The sequence below is a fragment of the Sesamum indicum genome, linkage group LG8, assembly GCF_026168435.1.
Source record: "Sesamum indicum cultivar Baizhima isolate 11 linkage group LG8, ASM2616843v1, whole genome shotgun sequence".
In the NCBI taxonomy this organism is placed as follows: Eukaryota; Viridiplantae; Streptophyta; class Magnoliopsida; order Lamiales; family Pedaliaceae; genus Sesamum; species Sesamum indicum.
In genome coordinates, this window is record NC_142664.1 from 28,628,201 (window position 1) to 28,645,953 (window position 17,753).

Sequence of the window (17,753 nt, forward strand, 5' to 3'; positions counted from 1 at the left end):
CTACATGGCTTTCTTGCATTGCATGGTAATAATATCCCACGTCGGCATCAAATTGCGTTCCCATTATCCCACGTCACCATCCCCCTCACACGCCCTCCCCCCAGAAGTTCCAGCCTGGCAACACCTCCTCCCCCGCCAATCCCATCTCTCCACGTGTGGGCCTTGATGTTGACATCCCCCTTCCCACAGCTGTCCCCGCCATATAAATACCACCACGCTCTCCTTCGCAATTCCAACCTCTCACTCTGTATCTTCATCCAATTGAGCAATGGCCTTAACTTGCCTTTTTGCCACTCGCAATTCCATGTTTTTACCACTCTTCTTCTTGCTCCTCTGCACCTCTTCTTCCATGGCTGCTCTGGTGCAGGAACAGCCGCTCGTTTTGAAGTACCACAATGGCGCCCTCCTCAAAGGCACTATCACTGTTAATCTCATCTGGTACGGCAAGTTCACCCCCATCCAACGCTCCATTATCGTCGATTTTCTTCAGTCCCTCAACTCCCCCCTACCCCACCAGCCCTCCGTCTCTTCCTGGTGGAAGACTACGGAGAAGTACAAGGGCGGTGCTCGCTCATCCACGCTCGTCGTCGGGAAACAATTCCTCGACGAAAACTATTCCCTCGGGAAGTCCCTCAAGAATTCCCATATTGTCTACTTGGCCGCCAAGGGCGGGCACTCCAGCGGAGCGGTTAACGTCGTATTGACGGCCAAGGATGTCGCCGTCGATGGGTTCTGCATGAACAGGTGCGGCAGCCACGGGTCTACTCGGGGGGTGAACCGATTCGCCTACGCTTGGGTTGGAAACTCGGAGACCGAGTGCCCGGGCTACTGCGCGTGGCCGTTCCACCAGCCGCTTTACGGCCCGCAGACTCCGCCGCTTGTGGCGCCGAACGGCGACGTCGGGGTGGACGGGATGGTGATCAATATAGCCGCGGTTCTGGCGGGAACAGTGACCAACCCGTTCAACAACGGTTACTTCCAGGGGCCGGCGACGGCGCCGTTGGAGGCTGTGACGGCGTGTACGGGGGTGTTCGGGTCGGGAGCATACCCGGGGTACGCAGGGAGTGTGTTGACGGACAAGACCACCGGTGCTAGCTACAATGCGCACGGAGTGAACGGTCGGAAATACTTGCTGCCGGCGATGTGGGATCCACAGACGTCAAAGTGCTCTACCCTCGTTTGATTTCCGTACGACTCGGGGAAGGAAAATAGGCCAAAAGAGAAAAAAGGGGAAGGGGCACTGGTTCACTGCGGGCGGATGTACTCAAGTAAATATACGGGAAGCCGTTAAGGGTTTGTAGGGTTGAAGGGGGATTTGTCGTTTTGTATGATGTGTATATTTTTCTTTATCTTATGAGGGGAAAAAGAAAAAAAAAGATGGAATGGAATAGGATAGAAAATAAATAAATAAAATAATGGAATGAATTTTGTAAAGGTAAAATGTTGAATGAGTGATTTGATTTTGATTGGATGGTTGGGACGGTTCTGCTTTTTGTGTGCAATGCATGAATGAACATGGGATGGGAGAAGCATAAAAAAGGGGGAATTTGGCAGGCTTTATTCAGATTCTTCCTTATCGCATAAATTCACCACTATTTAGGCCCATCGAAGTGGGTCTACGTTTAGATTTTTGTATGGTCTTTGGATTTTCATCAACTTTGATTTTGGCCGTTGATTCTCTATTAATAATACTAAGTAAAAACTTTGTAATAAGGATATATTTGTCGCGATTAGAATAAGTAAGTTGTTATCAACCAATTATAATCAACATGTAAATAAATAAATGAATCTCTTCTTGCTAACATTTCGTGTTTTCATCCACTTTTTTCCCGCAAAAATTTACTAATGGAATATTTTATTACAAAGCAATGTTGTATTTAATACTGCAATTAATATATAAGCGTCTGTGCAAATATTTTTTTTGGAAAAAAAAATAAAAAATGATGAAATAAGGCATCCTTTGCTGGCTGAAATGAATAATAAGCCATAGAAAAGAATAATTGGTATATAGTGTGACAATTTACAGAGAAAACAAAAAAGTAGAAGTAGAAATGGGTGGTTGTGATGCATTTGCATTGGCATGGGCATGGTGGATGGTGGTGGGATGTTGATTGGTGATTAAATGGAAAGGGCCGCGAAGTTATGCATGCTTAGTGCGTGTTAGCATTGAATAACTGAAAAAGACAATCTTTGATAATAGAGTATGATGGGGGTGGCAACTCTTTCAAGTTACTTGGAGACCTCTTTTTCGTGCTGGCCTGCATTTATTGGCCTTGTACATAACTCCAAGCTAATATGTAGTTATGAGCCTAAATATCGATATTTTGACCACCATTTGAGTTGTACTTTGTAGTGGTCTGTACAGAATAAGTACGTTATCAATTATAATTAATGATATCAAAGTGAAAAAATGGGTATCTCAAGATGCTAGTGTATGTGTAGTGTTTTGTTCGGACATTCTACTTTGTAAATTATGGATACTGGTAATCAGTATGTTGATTCCTTCACGATCTATCAATAAGACATAAAACCAAGTTACAGTTTAGAAATTAAAAAAAAAAAATAATGATGATGATAATAATAGTTGGAGATTCCCCATGATAATAGTGATGTTACCTTGAGTTGTGTTGGCAGGCTGAGGTGAGAGCACTCTTTCATGTACATGATTCTATTCATCAAACATTCAAAACATACCAAAATCAAGATTAGAGTTGGATTTCCAGTGACATATCCAAGTCAAATTACTGGATTCAGAGACGGACAAGATCGCAAAGTAAATTTAGAGACCACAAGGATTGGATTTGACTTAGTGTTTTCAAAGACAAACTAAAAGGAACAGATATAATAACAATAAAAATAAATAAATCAACATTACTACAAATATTAAGCAATTTGTGTTCCATAAAAGCTTCATTCCATTACATATCATTGCAAATTAGAACATACAGAAAGTGAGAGGAAAACCATTGAAAGCGTTGACAACATACTCCTAAAATTGAGGCTCAGAAGTATGGGCTGTATCGCATTGATGCCCTGAACCTGGGGACTTTCCTGCAATGGACACAAAAGCACCTCATCATGCACGACCCAGAAATTAATATGCCATAATGATTAAGACAGATTCTTCAAAAAAAAAGTTGTTTAAGCGGATTGGTTTTTGCAATTGCACACAGATGATTCTGTGAACAGTACAAAGATGCAGAAGAGTGATCTGTACCCATATCCATAAGGGGGATATAAGTAAGGAGTAGGCATGTATGGAGCCCTGGGCCGGTAACCCATGAAGGGAGTAGAACGTCGAGGGCGGAATTGCTTCATCCCGGGGATGTTGGTCCTCTTGGCTGATACCTGGAAAATTTTCAGCAGAACACTTCAAGAGAACAGATAATACATAGACCATGACAATACAAGAGTATTATAAGGTTTAGTAATTGAAGAGGCTGTTCTACAACTCAATCTAACAGGAAAGCATAACAGATATGACCGGGACGCAGACAACCTTCAGTTGCCGACCATGAAGTTCGGATTCATTCAAAAGAAGAGCCTGCTCAACTGCTTCTGTTTCAAGAAACTCGACATATGCATATCCTTTTGGTTGTCCATACTTGTTGGTCCGGATAGTTACTCTGTTCACGGTTCCACATGACTGGAAATGCTGCTGCACTTCTTCTGGTGTACATGCATAATCCACCTAGTCCACCAGAAACATCATAAAGCACCTCATGCAGGCATAGCAGCAAACTTCATAAACACAACATAATTGTCCCAGCTACAAGTTATTAATACGGCAAAGTTCTACAACTCAAGTCACTGACAAAGAAGAAACCTCACATTGCCAACAAAGACCGATCTAGCATCCACTTCTTCTCTATTTGCCCGATTAGCTGCAGCAGCAGGATCTGCTGCATTACAAATATGCATATGGGCATAATTAAGACAGTCTCATGCACTATGAGAAAAGAATAATGATTATTTCACCAATGATGTTATACAGATGTGTTACTTTGGCAACATGTAAGTGACCACCACTTTCATCCATCATGAAATCAGAATGAAAGACGCAACCTGCATTCTCAGTTCTCAGGTATGGGCTGCTCAATAAAGGAAAATCAGTAGTCTAAACATTTTAGGGATAAAGTTCCGAAGAGACCTGGCCACATTAGATGAAGCCCACAGTTTTATGATATCACAGAAAGGAAAAAGTCAACCTGTTGAGTTACGGAAAGTTCACTTTCAAAAAATTTATTCCCCAAATGACGAGTACTTCATCTTTCATTGACTGCTAATATGCTAAATGCAAAACAAGTCTTTTAGTCCAAACACTCCAAATTTTAGAACACTATTTGGTCCAACAAACACCTATCTCCAGATAAAATTGTACCAGAAGGTAATATAACAGAGAGCTAATGACAAGAACCAACTGCATACTTCTTGAATAGAGAATCCTCTATGTTAAGGTTAAGCTCTGCTGACATGAGGTTTTGCTTAAAGGATGACTAACTACACCAGGATCAGAAAAACAAGTACATACAGCTCAACAGCACATTTGTGTGCTTCTTCTATCATCAACAGAAAAGTAGATTATGGTTTATGTCACAAACGAGAAACTGCTGTCCGAATGTGTTTCGCGCTGCAGAAAATCTAAACTATTTTCTTTCCAAAGGCATGAGCACTTAAGAAGCTGGAACCACTGTTTAAAATACTTTCAGTAGCAAAAATTGCATCAATCTTTGGGCACCTAATAGCTGAAAATAGTGATGTGGCATAATCCACCATAAATTCTTAAGTGGGATTCAAACTCAACCAATAATAGCAGAACCAATCCTCCTATAACCAACTTCCAAGAAATGAATTCTCCTATAATCAGGCTCCCAAAAGCTTTACCAAATACAAATAACGCTAAGAACCTACAGATTCACACGCGAAAAATGAGGTCACGTACCCTAAACATAAATCATTATACCATTACCACGTCGTAGGCAGTGCACACCCTCCCTTGTCACATTAATATAATTCTACTAGTTAAGAACGAAAACATAATCCAATATCCTGATATGAATGCGACAGAACCAAGAAATCTGAGTGCAAAATCTGCTGTATTGGGGGTAAAGAGGTAACCTTGAACGGCGCCCATCTCCTGTTCCACTTTCGCCTGCATTTCACGGAGAGCGGCAGCTTCGTCCTCCATCTCCTTCAGCCTCTTCTTCATATCATCCAGTTCCTATACATTCATGCATATAAGTATTCGGTACGGACGAAAAGTTAGGGTTTTGATGAAGGGGAACAACAAAACACAATTAAAATTAAATCACAATAATGGAAACGCAGAGAGAGGGAGAGGGAGAGAGAGAGCGATGAAAAGATATATCACAACGGCAGCTCCGCCCTCAGCTGCCGCCTCCGCCCCCGCCGCCGCCATCTCGACGTCGCCCTCCATCAATGTCTCTGTCACAGACAGTCTTTTTCTCAAGGAAATAATAATTTATGCAAGGAAAATAGTAATTATACAAAGAATGACACTTTTACCCCTAGTAATATTGGTGCCTAACTTGTTTTTGCCCCTCTCCATTTAGGCTAAAATTTGACACCAAAAAGTTGAAAATACTTCAAATATTCCCCAATTTTTTTATAATTCAATTTAACGAAAGACAATATCCTTATATCTTAATATATTTATTTAACATTTAAAACACACACACACACACACATATCTCATTTTGTCTCCTTTAAGGTAATATATTCAAATAGATTTTTAAATAATATAAACCTCTTTACAAAATAATAATAATAATAATAATAATTTGGTCCTTTGTAAATATATGGTTGTAGGACTTTTTTTTTTATTGGATTTCATTGTTAAATCTATTAGTATGATATCATACTAATATTCAATAACATATTATTTTATATTTTGAAAAATAATTTAAAACCAAATTTGTTGATGTTTGAATTTTAGAGGGGGGCAATGCGTTATAGATTATAACAAGGGGTAAAATGTATTTAATCTTTTACTAAGGTATAAGGATATTTTGGTCCAATTCGCAAAAATTTCCAAATTAAAGGGACGTTTTAAGGTTTTAATATTTAGAGGTTATTCTTGATACCATATGGTAAAGTGAATTGAATCGATTTTGTTTTTCTAAACAATGATATATTTACATTAAAAAAGTAGCTAGTAATTAATTTAGTATAATTAAAAATAATTGTAATGAAAAGACATAAAAACTCACTCATTTAATGAAATTCGAATCAGAAGTATTTTGTATGATTACATGACAAGAGTCAGAATATGATTATTCTAGCGTGATCATATATTAAAATTAGCAATTAAAGCACAATCGATGAATACGCAACATTTAAATTTTTATAATATTGATTTAATCAAATGAAAAAAAAAGAAAAAATAAGATGAATAATCAATCCAATATCATGTACATCTCATTTCTTCGCCTTAGTGAAAGGCTGATATGTTCTTAACAATCTTAGCAAGTACACTGTTCATCTTTTCATCAATCTTCACTGTAACAAAGAAAAGAACTCTATAAACAACCACCATCCCAAACAAAACAGCAAGATCAGTCCACTTGGAATACCCCATCTCCACCTGCCATATATCCCTCAAGATGGTCTCACCCTCAATTGTCGATGGCCCTCCTAGTTGATCGTTACGAAAACGTCGGCCTTCAAATTCGTTCTTGTACAATCCCTGGTAGGCATACTTGTGGAAGGCGACGTAGTACATTGGGTACTTCCAGAAAAGCGTGGGTAGGTCCTTTGGCAACTGGAAGAATCCTCCGCTTAGCATCATTAGACCTTGAATGCCGGCTCCAACTATTAGCCCCAGAAGGAAATTTGGCATGATTGTTGCAACGATCATCATTAGGCTCTCGACCAGCATCATGCATGCAAGGAGCACTAAAGTGAAGTACATAAATTCTATGTTTCCTGGATGAAGGCCGGAGAGGAAGTAAGTGATTGCACCGGGGATCGCTGAGATGAGTAGCAGAAATGGTGTCGAGGAGACTGTGTGGGCGACAACGAATGCTGCAGCCCCATAGTGACCGTTGAGTCTTTCACGTCGAAAAACCTGCATTTGACAAGAGTAACAGGCTAATTTTCTCTAATGTTCACGCTCCGTCTATGAATAGTCTGCATGTGTAAGGTGGATTGAAGGTCTCACCTTCAAGTCCTCTACAAATGAAGGGAAGCCGCCAATTGCCATTATAGTCAACAGTGAAGCTATAAACATGAGCAATGAACCTCTTTCCTGCAACAACAGAAACACAGTAAAAGACTTTAATATGATCGCAATTTGCTTGGCTAATAAGCTGATTGAGTAGTTTCATGAACTTTTACTTACATGAATGGAGTTATAGCTACTACCTACATTATAAAAAACACTTCCTAGGCCAAAACCCAAGGCGACATAAATGGCTAGCCGTAACCAATAGTAGCCCAGATCACGATACATGTTAACAAACGACCGCTTTGTGAGAATGAGGCATTGTGTCAACAAGTTAGCTTGACTAGCCTTCTTCTCAGTTGGGCCTCCTTCCTACAAGACATAAAAACCATAGGGAAGATAACATGTGAAAATCTGCAATTGCATCATCACAGATTCAGGATATCTACGAGATATTGGTTTGGCCGAGTCGATGTGATTATGTGAATAGCTTCAGCTGCTTACACGTTTATGTATTTCAGCCACTAATGTCTTCATCTTCTTACAAGTATCGGACGAATTATAAGATGCTATGAGCAGATCAATTACTTCCTCTACAGTGAATTTGCTTCCAGTGCCCTGCTCAATGTCCTAACACCATAAAAGACACAAATCAGAAGTTCGCAACAGTAAAATGAGGCGATCAGCTCCTTAAATGCTGCAAAATATGATACGCCCACCTCATCGAAATCAGTATTTATCATTTTAAGACAGTGATCAGCTGGATTTTGTAGAGGTGGACACGCATAGCCATTCACTGCAAAGAACTACTCAGATCATTAACAATCTCATGTTAATATGCTCTTTGACCTTGCAATATAAGCATTATACACTCACCTGATTGGCTAACCATGAGGGACCAAAATATATCATTCTTCCTGATGAGAGGAGGCAAAGATTGTGAAGGAGCTGGAAAACTTCACTAGTCGGCTGATGAATGGACAATATAACCGTCATTCCATATTCGCGGGCTAGTTTCACTATTCTGTTCATGACAAAGTATGAAGCTGCACTGTCAAGCCCACTTGTCGGTTCGTCAAGAAAAAGAAGCTTCGGGCGCTTTAGAAGCTCTGTGCAAATGCTCACTCTTCTCTTCTGCCCACCACTAAGACCCTTTCTTCCCCATTCTCCGATTCTAGTATCCATCGAATCCTGCAGTCCCATCTCCCTTATGGTCCTTTCCGCAATTTCCCTTTTCTCGAATTTCGACATTGTTATGGGTAATTGTAGCTGAGCTGAGTAGTAAACGGCTTCTCTAACCGTTAATGTCCATGTTAGGGTGTCCTCTTGCGTCACATAGGCCTAAGTTATAATGAAAAGAATAACATGAGTCTGTGTTTGCCAGCAAAATCAATTGATCAGCTCATAGTACAAAATGCGATACTAAGTTGTTTGCTTTTTGATTTCGTGTGCAGACTCAACATTGTTAACGCATGACTGGGTTAAGATATGTTGGATTGATTTACAATGAGCCTTATTTACATGTTTTCAGCCTTATCTTGCCGGCAATTACCTTCTTTTCATATTTTCCTACACATATTCACAATCTGACTAAAATCAACTCATAACTCCAATATATTAAGAAGAGGAGATATAAAATAGCTGATACCGAAGTTCCATAGGCGAGCTTTTGTTTCTGACCATTTATCAGGATTTCCCCTTTCTGCCTTGTTCTTGAACTCAGCCTTCCTGAAATTGGTTTGAACATCACAATTTTTCCTCATTCCCTGTAATGGGAAAAACTAATAGCAGGGAGAAATGCACTTAATCGCAGGATTTTCACAAGAATGGAGATTTGCACCAAAAAACTGAGAACGAGCAAATTTTTGATGGACTGTCAAAGTAATAATACAGGAAATAAAAATAGAACAGTAAGTGACCTGCCAATGCGTCGAGAAGAGTGGATTTGCCGCAACCAGAAGGACCCATAATCGCTAGGACCTCACCAGGACAGGCGTAGCCAGTAAGTCCCCGAAGAATTGATTTCGCCCCGTCTCTTTTTCCTGTTGAAACAGTCACCCAAAGCTCCTCCCACGTCAAGTAAACCCCACTTCGCTGTAAAACATCCTGGGAAAGATTCACATCAACTGGAGCTAACCCAGCTCTTACTGGATCAAGAACTGACCCACAACTTTCGAACTTCTCTTTGCTTATTATCTCTTGAGAATGTGAATGAGATGAATCCATGCATGACAAAAAAAGGGCGAAAAATGGAAGGTTTGGTGGGTGTACACAGTTACGAGGGTTAAATATGCTACATTCTTGTTGTACAGAACCCGTGGATAGAAAAAGGACAAAGAAAGATTCAATGGGAGTGTCTCGTTTCTCCAGTTAGTCTCGTGACTGTAGAGAGCAATATATGTACTCCTTAAAAGGGAGCTGATGACGACGATTGTGGTCTTGTTTTCTGTTGTTTTCCTTTTGTGAAAACCGATGTTTGATGAAAATTTGAGGTTGTCACGGGTGCAAACTCCAAAGCAAGGAATTATCGGCGTCAAGATTGTGTGCGCTTTCATTTCATTGTTCGCGAAATGTTTTGTTGTTGTTGTTGTTGTTCGGCCTCGGATTGTTCATCCGTAGAATTTGGTCACTGGCGCAAATGAAATGTGCCCGTTGCCGTTGTTTCATTAAGGTTTGGCTGTCAACTTAGACTTGATGGCTGTCTGTGTGGATCTTTTTATCACATATTGGTTATTGTTAGCAACTATTAGTATCATATATTAATACGTGAGTGACATATAATTTTTTTTAAAAAATTAAGAATATAATTAAATTAAATTTATGAATAATACAAGAGTGAGTGTTGGTTTTAAACGTTTAAAAGAAAGTACAAATGCGGACTTTGACAAATATAAATGTTGCTTGCCAAATATATATGAAATCAACGTCTTTTTATTTAAATTTGATTGTTTTTTCAATATTAACACAATAATAACTATAGTGTATTTGGAAATGCATCCCTTGCGCTTTGCTCTAGCTGCTCAAAATTTGACCACAAATCCCAAAATTCGCCACGTGGCCACATTTGATCCCGTGCAAAAATATAGCATCAAAAGTTACACTAAACTTAAGATCATTTAGAGGAAATCCCTTTTTCTTTTAATACATTTGAGGCATTTTTATACACATAATATAAATATTTAAAATTAAAAAGTCTAAGACTTAAGAGGGATATAAAAAGATGAGTCTTTTTTTTTAAGTCGAATTATTTTTCAGTTATGTTGATTGAATTACAGTAATCAAATTAGACATCTTGAGGATGACTTAGGCAAAAGAAATATTTTGCATTAATTAGATTCTCTTAGTTTGAATAATTCGATTTGATCTCATTAACTATTAAAAAGAAAAAAGAAAAATAAAATCAGAGCTTGATTAGAAATCAAGCCCATGTGATCGCAGCAGAGGGAAACCCTTATTCAAAACTACACCGTCGGATCGGAAAGAAGGCAAGGAATAGAACCGTCCGATTAGATGTCATCCAAAGAATCTGATAGGAGGCGCGACAACTGTTCCATTATGATGTATCTTGCAAAAGATGGAGGCACATCCTACGAAAACGACGGCGTTCCCAGTTTCTTGAAAGAATCAACGTCAACACAACGCGCCCACAACTGCCGTTATATGCAAAGCCAATTCGAATTAGCCACCTGGTCTATGAAAACCCCGCCCCTATCAGTGACAGAGTTGTAGGAACTAGTAAGTCGCACCAGATTTAATCCTATTTTCTGCTAATTAATTATTTGCTTTACTCCAAATATAAATAAATAAAATTAATAACAAAAGAGTGAAAAAGAAAATTATTATATCACTAATGTTAATGGTCCACCAAAATCAATAAATAGTACATTCATAAATATAATTTTTTTTATATTAATATATTTAAATTGTACAAATCTTATCCAATATTACAATTAGACCAAAAATTCAACATTTTTGCATAGATAATTTTTTTTTTCTTCCATAAGTAATTTCATCATTTTGCACTACATTACATTAAAAAATTTTAAAACGCTTTTATAAATAGAACACATTAGTTTAATTCAAAATAAAAATTTAATACATAATCTTTTTACAATAAAAAAATAACGAATTATTACCTAAAAACTTTTGAATAAAAATAATATATATGTATATTCATGCCAGTCGAATATTAATACAAATATATAATTTATATTGTCTTGAATTTATATTTTTCAGTAAATATAATATCAATATCAATCTTTTTTTATTTAATTATAATAATTTATTATTAAATAATTGAATATTTTCTCTTTTCTAAATATTAGAAAAAATGGATAGTAAAAAAGAATTTTAAATTACAGAGAGAAAATGTGTGTGTGTGTGTGTGTGTGAGAGAGAGAGAGAGAGAGAGGGGAGTGTGTGAGTGTATGAACATAAATATTTTTGTCTTATGACATTAATTTTTTATATAGCTTATAAGATCTTATTAAAAAAGTTAATTTTTTCTAAAGAACTTATAAGATCCAAAATATTTTATTTTGAGACCTTATAAGCTCTTTTATAGAAAATTAGACGGACACTTTGAAGTTTATAAACTCTTTAACATCTTATAAGATGTTTTTAAGAATTTATAAATTTAGCCAAACACCCACTAAATTAGGCATATGAGCACCCGAAAAAGGTTGGAGTCCTCTCTAATTAAGTCACATGAATTTTTTTTCAAAGGGTTGAATAATAATTTCATCAGTCAACGCATTTGTATGAATCAAAGTAAACACACCTATCTTTTTATGCTGATGCAATAATACATGTAGGCAAATAGTTTACAATTAATTTAGGGTGTTTTTATCATTTATTCTATCACTCATTTAGTAAACGGGATCTCAATGGATTATTCATTTTATATGTTCTAAGATTTTCTTTTTATATTTTCAAATAATTTCTTTTTCTTTAAAAGGAATTAATAAGGATAAAATAGTAATTTTTATTATACTATTTATTGAAATGCGATAGGTATTAATCTCGTGGGATTAACTGTAACAACGACTTCCATACCAGTGGGGTGGATTTATTTTATCTCTTCACTTCTCTTCTCCGTCCAATCCATCCGCTTCACATTTTCCTCCTCCTGCTCTCTCTCTCTCTCTCTCTCTCTCTCCAACTAATCACTCACTGGTTCACAGCAGACTGGGGTTTCATCATTGTTGATTCTCAAACCGATTACTTCTTCGTGTGTATATATAGCGTCCACGCATCTTGTTCTCAGGGCAACAAAAAAATTGCTTGGCGCCTTCGGCTATGGCAGCAGCCACGTTCTGCTCCATAAGCCATGGCTATGGCGTCAACAAGGTCAACTATTACCTTTCCAACAGGCGCAATATCAACAGGCAAGTCTCGATTTTTCTTCATCTTCTTCTGGAGTTTGACTTTACTTTTTGGACACTGTTCATTGCAATTGCTCTCATCATACTTGGATTTTCTAATTTTGATTTTTGACTACATTCTGAGATTTGGGTTTCAACTTTCAAGAGATCTAAGAGGCAGTGCCGCCTCTGCTCTTCTTCCCTACCTGTATCTGTTTCCTCAAGGTGTGTTTGCGTTCACCACTATTATATTGTGTGGTAGGAGTGGTATGCTCATTCTATGGCAGATCCGGTGTGTGGTTGCCAGTTGGCAGTGGCGCCAATTCCTCAGTATACCATACCATTACCAATCATTAACACCATCACTATTTTTTAATTCAATTATTTAACAGTTTAGGTCCTTTAGGATCCTGGTGAAATCTTTAAACAACTACTCACATTGACTAATTATTTTTGACTTGTTCTATCTCGCTTTCATTCATTTACTTTTACATATTAAGACCGACTAAATGATTTATACATTATATACCATTTATTTAAAATGCTATATATATATATCAATTATATAACTATTAATATCGAGTGTAGTATTGATAAGACTTATTAACACCATTTTTTATAAGAAAGAACCAAGTGGTTAAAGTTGTGTGGATTTCTTTTTTATGGTAGTGAGGCATGAACCGGGACCCGTGCAACGTACTTTGAAATTGACGTGTTAAATAGTCCGACTTTTTGTTTTAAATTGATATCTTATGCTATATTTTTGGAGATACTTCATATAGAAGTTCATACCATTAAAGATTGGAGATACTTAATAATTAACTAGCTGAATGTGGCATGCGATGTATGTGCCAAAAAAATTTATAGATATAATTTAATAAAAATGTTATTGCAGGAAAAATGATTATGACAAAAAATAAATAATTTTGCAAGTGACTATTTAGGGTAGGAGAAATATAAAGAAAATATTAATTAAAACTAAATAATTATTTTAAAAAATAAAATTTACCACTCGTAGATAGTTGGGGAAATGTGGATGTTAGTGAATGGAAAAAAAAAAAAAAAGCAGATCGAAAATATGGGAGATATGAAAGAGGTGCTCTCTCTTAATATAGAGTATAGATTAATATGATAGTTTTGAATAAAAAATTACAATTTATAGTTTATATTTCAAATTATTCCGACATGTGAGTGATAAATTTGGGACAAATGAAGTATTTGCTATAGGAAATATTTATTATTTATGATCTAATTCTTAATAATTTCAGTTATAACTTAGTTATGATATCACAAATTAGCGTGAGGGGTTCCTGTCTTGAGTGGTGAAAGAAAATTGTTTTTATTTTCAAGCTACTATTTTGCAGATCATTAGGACACTGATTACATGAATTGACTCCTGCTGACACACTCTTAGTATCAGGATTTATCAAGTATTATCTCTTCCAGATGCGGGTCAACGGGCATTATGCACAAGAACATGTTTCAACGAGACAGCCATAAGGCAATTACATTCTGAAGGAGTGCATCATGGAACCCTGTTGAAGTGTAGAGCAGAGCATACTGAGAGTAGTATTGAAGAAGAAAAGGAAGAAAGAATCTCTACAGCAACTTTGATATGGAGAGCCATCAAACTACCAATGTACACTGTTGCTTTGGTTCCTATAACGGTAAGTGTAATATCGTACTTTACATGCACGTGTTAACTTACCAAGTTCTTATGTTTTCCAAGAATCACTTGTTGATAACGATGAGTGGGATTGTAAATTTTGTCTTAACACATAGCTCAAAATTAATGCTGTCGTGATAGCATGAAGCACTTGTCCTTGAACCAATTTATATCTGTGCGATACAATTCATCAAATACCTCTGTAAGTTGAGAATATTTCTTTGGCACTTTGAAGCGTAAACAAGAAGAAGGTGATTGCACAAAGCTCTGAAAGTTTGGTGAGCTAAGAGGAAATAATGAAGCCAACCAAGAATGTTATGGAAGTAAAAAGTTCTCTTCAGATTGTTAAAATTTACTTAAAACAATCTTGTTTGCGTATAGGAATTGAGTATTAGATACGAAAAATAAGCTTGAGTATGAAGTTGATAGTATTTATTTGCATACATCGGACTTACCGAGTTTGTAGTCTAACTTCAAGGTTAAAAACAGTCAAAATGTTTATATTTCATTGTGTTTATTACTGTTGGCATCTAATACAACATCGATTGTTTATGAATTTTGTTTATAACTTTGCATTACGAATTATTGATTCAACAAACAGGTAGGAAGTGCAGCAGCTTATATGCAAACAGGTCAGTATTTTGGAGAGCGTTATCTTAAGCTAGTGGTTTCTTCGGTTTTCATCATAGCATGGCTCAACTTAAGGTCAGAACTTTACCTTTTCAGAATACTAGTTTTCTTCAGAAATGAATACTTCCTAGCATTCTGTTCACCTACCTTCGAAACAAGAGTTTGAGCAGGAGGTTAGGATTTCTTAGGGACAGAGTGACCTTTTCTAATGCACCTATTTTTCGATTCTCTGGCAGACTTCATATGGCTCATTGACTCTTCAGTATTTATCCTTCTATATGTTGCATTCCTATTTTTGGCTGAACTTCTTGTTTCTCTCGGGATTTCATCTTGAAGACCATTCTGCATCCATTAGATCACAGAACATTTGAACGTCCATCTACTGACTTCGTTTCTTGTTGGTTTTTACATGTACTCTGGCCAGCAATGACGTTTATGATTTTGACACTGGAGCAGATAAAAATAAGAAAGAATCAGTTGTTAATCTAGTTGGCAGGTGAGACATCATCTCTTTACCAAAGAACCTATCCCCTCTCCCTTCCAGACCCTTCACATAAGAATAATTCTCCATATTATTCTGTTTCTATTCTAGAATAAACAAATAACGATTGCAGATGGTGTATTGTGCTGCTCTTTAAGCAGGACAGGAACTCATATTTTAGCTTGGTTACTACTTGCACTTGGTCTAGCGGGCCTCACTCGGGTGTCCTTAGAAGCTGGAAGTGTACGCTCCATATCTCTGCTTGCTTACGCCATAATTTGTGGTTACATTTACCAGGTAGAAAAAATCTATCTTCTTGCTTGGAAAATTTCTTTATGTTTTGCAGCAAATATCATTTGCTGTCTGGTGATTTACCTCTCAAGTTCTTGTTGGACTTGAAAGAGGAAAAATGCCTTCGAGAATGTGATTTGTGAGGCTTGCTTATGTTTGAGTTTTATGTGCTTGTTTGTGTTCATACATAGAACTCCTTTCCCTACTAAGACGACTGTATCATGCCCAAGGTGATTCAGTTTCCATCTTATCAAATTTAAATTAAAGGAGGTAATATGCTACTTGAACAAAATGCATTTTAAAGCATACGATGAACATTTTGGGACAAATAACAATATAGTGCTAGGTACCCTTTTAAGAACAAAAGGGGAAACATTTGCATAACTTTATTGCTTGTCTAGGATATTCTGGTTGATAGTTGATGCAATTCTGTGGAGTTTTAACAACCACGAAGCAGGAGACAAACAAACTTGATTTTTCACGTATTTTAATGAATGATGGTGCTGCAGTGTCCTCCATTTCGCTTGAGTTATCTGGGACTTGGAGAGCCTTTATGCTTCGCAGCATTTGGTCCATTTGCGACCACAGCATTTTACTGGCTTCAGGGGGGGCCGAGGTTGTCTATTTTTCTGCTTACCTGATTGTATCAAAGAACTTCACCGGTTACTGACTTCTGCTACGATGGCAGGGAGATGTCACTTTCCAGCACTATTCTTTCTTCATCGATTCTTGTTGGTTTAACAACATCATTGATCCTCTTCTGCAGTCATTTTCATCAGGTGCTAGCTCTCTTCTCTCTTGTCCTCTCTCTCCCAAGTGTCTTTTTAACTAATCTGGATGATAAATACTTCAGATAGACGACGATAAAGCTGTTGGAAAACGTTCCCCTTTGGTGAGTGCAACTATGTTAAACCTTAGAAGATCGAAATATTAGTTGAAAAGACATCAAATTGCCATATTCTTTTGCATTCAAATCCAGGTCAGACTTGGAACTGAAGGAGGTGCGAAAGCAGTGAAAGTGGCTGTGGGGTTGCTCTATTCGCTTCTATTTATTCTGGGACTTGGGCAAACTCTTCCTTTCTCAGCAGTTGTAAGCCATCCTCTCTCCAGATACTTTCCATTTTGTCCTTGGCAGGATCATCTATCAAATTTTGATCGTGTGGTGACATTTTTTATTTTTTAGAAGTAAAAAAAAAAATAAACTAAACTATTCATTTAAAGTGGGGCAACATACCATATACGTATAGGTGCAAGATCACCGTATGACGACAAAACATGATAGAAGTTGTTCATTTATTTTCTGTTGGTTTCATGTTTCCAAGTGCAGAATATATATATATATGAAGTGGTATAAGGTTGTTACGTAGCAACTAAAAATAATAGTTGTTCTTCTTGTACAGGTTCTCGGTGCTTTAACATTACCAATGGGGAAATTAGTAGTCAGGTTTGTGGAGGAGAACCACCGGGTGAGTACATTATACTTGCTTTTATTTTTATTTTTTTCTTGAAAAAACTTTCTGGGAATTTGATTACTACAGTTCACAACTTATGGCAGAAGGAGTGAGAAATGACGGAAAATAATATTGTGTGTGTGTGTTGGATGGATTGATAGGAGAAGAGGAAGATATTCATGGCGAAATATTACTGCGTGAGATTGCACACACTGTTTGGAGGTGCATTGGCTGCTGGACTGTTTGCTGCTAGATTCTTTGCAAGAAAGCAACTTCCTCATGCCATCATTCTTTCACCCTGAATTACCCTAACCCCACTCCCACTACCATTCTCCTTGTTTAATTTACATACATATATATCTTTTATTCAAGAATTTACTTCTATAGGAATATTTGAAGATTGACTCAGGGTAAAAAGAAAAGTTTTTACTCAAATTTAATTTGGTCGAATCAACACATTTAGAAAGCAGTTTTAATACATTTATCATGTGATTGACCGCTTTTACTGAATTATACAACAAGTGTATCATAGTTGTCATATAATTAATTCAAACCCGACTAAATCTGATTAGGACTAGAATTTTTCATTAATCTTGATGCTTAAAATATTACCAACACACACACACATATATATATATATATGGTATAAAAGTAATTTTATCCAAGAAAAAAATTGTTTGAAAATAAG

At 37.0% G+C, this 17,753-nt stretch overlaps 4 protein-coding genes across 12 annotated transcripts; 2 read left to right on the forward strand and 2 right to left on the reverse strand.

Annotated features, from left to right (window-relative positions):
* The first annotated feature begins 215 nt into the window (after nucleotides 1–215).
* Nucleotides 216–1,471, forward strand: EXL2 (EXORDIUM like 2). Its single transcript, XM_011089603.3, has one exon. The coding sequence runs from the start codon at nucleotides 269–271 to the stop codon at nucleotides 1,181–1,183; it is 915 nt and encodes a 304-aa protein (XP_011087905.1). The 5' UTR covers nucleotides 216–268; the 3' UTR covers nucleotides 1,184–1,471.
* Nucleotides 1,472–2,171: 700 nt separating this feature from the next.
* Nucleotides 2,172–5,531, reverse strand: LOC105169244 (polyadenylate-binding protein 2). Of its 5 annotated transcripts, XR_848397.3 has the most exons (8): nucleotides 5,372–5,531; nucleotides 5,119–5,221; nucleotides 3,832–3,902; nucleotides 3,500–3,691; nucleotides 3,218–3,348; nucleotides 2,988–3,051; nucleotides 2,617–2,668; nucleotides 2,172–2,511 (listed from the first exon to the last, which is right to left on the reverse strand). XR_848397.3 is itself a non-coding variant. In XM_020695974.2 (6 exons), the coding sequence occupies exons 1-6, from the start codon at nucleotides 5,435–5,437 to the stop codon at nucleotides 3,003–3,005; spliced, it is 609 nt and encodes a 202-aa protein (XP_020551633.2). In that variant the 5' UTR covers nucleotides 5,438–5,531; the 3' UTR covers nucleotides 2,843–3,002. The 5 variants fall into 5 exon arrangements, 4 of the variants coding, with proteins under 4 accessions (XP_020551633.2, XP_011087906.3, XP_020551634.2 ...); XM_020695974.2 differs by lacking the exons at nucleotides 2,172–2,511; nucleotides 2,617–2,668 and having other exon boundaries at nucleotides 2,843–3,051; nucleotides 3,832–3,899; XM_011089604.3 differs by lacking the exons at nucleotides 2,172–2,511; nucleotides 2,617–2,668 and having other exon boundaries at nucleotides 2,843–3,051.
* Nucleotides 5,532–6,344: 813 nt separating this feature from the next.
* On the reverse strand, nucleotides 6,345–9,560 carry LOC105169245 (ABC transporter G family member 1-like). Its single transcript, XM_011089606.3, has 8 exons — nucleotides 9,103–9,560; nucleotides 8,832–8,911; nucleotides 8,060–8,524; nucleotides 7,903–7,989; nucleotides 7,688–7,813; nucleotides 7,361–7,555; nucleotides 7,181–7,267; nucleotides 6,345–7,087 (listed from the first exon to the last, which is right to left on the reverse strand). Exons 1-8 carry the CDS (start codon nucleotides 9,407–9,409, stop codon nucleotides 6,452–6,454), a joined length of 1,983 nt encoding a protein of 660 aa, XP_011087908.1. The 5' UTR covers nucleotides 9,410–9,560; the 3' UTR covers nucleotides 6,345–6,451.
* A 2,665-nt stretch (nucleotides 9,561–12,225) lies between these two features.
* On the forward strand, nucleotides 12,226–17,541 carry LOC105169246 (2-carboxy-1,4-naphthoquinone phytyltransferase, chloroplastic). Of its 5 annotated transcripts, none has more exons than XM_020695653.2 (11): nucleotides 12,226–12,570; nucleotides 13,961–14,213; nucleotides 14,814–14,917; nucleotides 15,267–15,338; nucleotides 15,485–15,566; nucleotides 16,124–16,230; nucleotides 16,303–16,393; nucleotides 16,468–16,506; nucleotides 16,594–16,704; nucleotides 17,015–17,080; nucleotides 17,227–17,541. In XM_020695653.2, exons 1-11 carry the CDS (start codon nucleotides 12,482–12,484, stop codon nucleotides 17,365–17,367), a joined length of 1,155 nt encoding a protein of 384 aa, XP_020551312.1. In that variant the 5' UTR covers nucleotides 12,226–12,481; the 3' UTR covers nucleotides 17,368–17,541. The 5 variants fall into 5 exon arrangements, with proteins under 5 accessions (XP_020551312.1, XP_020551311.1, XP_020551313.1 ...); XM_020695652.2 differs by having other exon boundaries at nucleotides 12,227–12,570; nucleotides 15,485–15,620; XM_020695654.2 differs by having other exon boundaries at nucleotides 12,227–12,570; nucleotides 13,993–14,213; nucleotides 15,485–15,620.
* The last annotated feature ends 212 nt before the right edge of the window (nucleotides 17,542–17,753 follow it).

Coding starts and splice junctions, on each gene's coding strand:
- EXL2 (XM_011089603.3), top strand. CDS start 269: ATGGCCTTAACTTGCCTTTTTGCCACTCGCAATTCCATGTTTTTACCA.
- LOC105169244 (XM_011089604.3), bottom strand. CDS start 5,437: ATGGAGGGCGACGTCGAGATGGCGGCGGCGGGGGCGGAGGCGGCAGCT. Junction 5,222..5,371: donor CTGAGGGCGGAGCTGCCGTT/GTGATATATCTT, acceptor ATGAATGTATAG/GAACTGGATGATATGAAGAA. Junction 3,692..3,831: donor GATCGGTCTTTGTTGGCAAT/GTGAGGTTTCTT, acceptor CTGGTGGACTAG/GTGGATTATGCATGTACACC.
- LOC105169245 (XM_011089606.3), bottom strand. CDS start 9,409: ATGGATTCATCTCATTCACATTCTCAAGAGATAATAAGCAAAGAGAAG. Junction 7,814..7,902: donor TAAATACTGATTTCGATGAG/GTGGGCGTATCA, acceptor TTATGGTGTTAG/GACATTGAGCAGGGCACTGG. Junction 7,088..7,180: donor CATTTGTAGAGGACTTGAAG/GTGAGACCTTCA, acceptor TGTCAAATGCAG/GTTTTTCGACGTGAAAGACT.
- LOC105169246 (XM_020695652.2), top strand. CDS start 12,482: ATGGCAGCAGCCACGTTCTGCTCCATAAGCCATGGCTATGGCGTCAAC. Junction 14,214..14,813: donor TTGCTTTGGTTCCTATAACG/GTAAGTGTAATA, acceptor TTCAACAAACAG/GTAGGAAGTGCAGCAGCTTA. Junction 15,621..16,123: donor TTTGTGGTTACATTTACCAG/GTAGAAAAAATC, acceptor ATGGTGCTGCAG/TGTCCTCCATTTCGCTTGAG.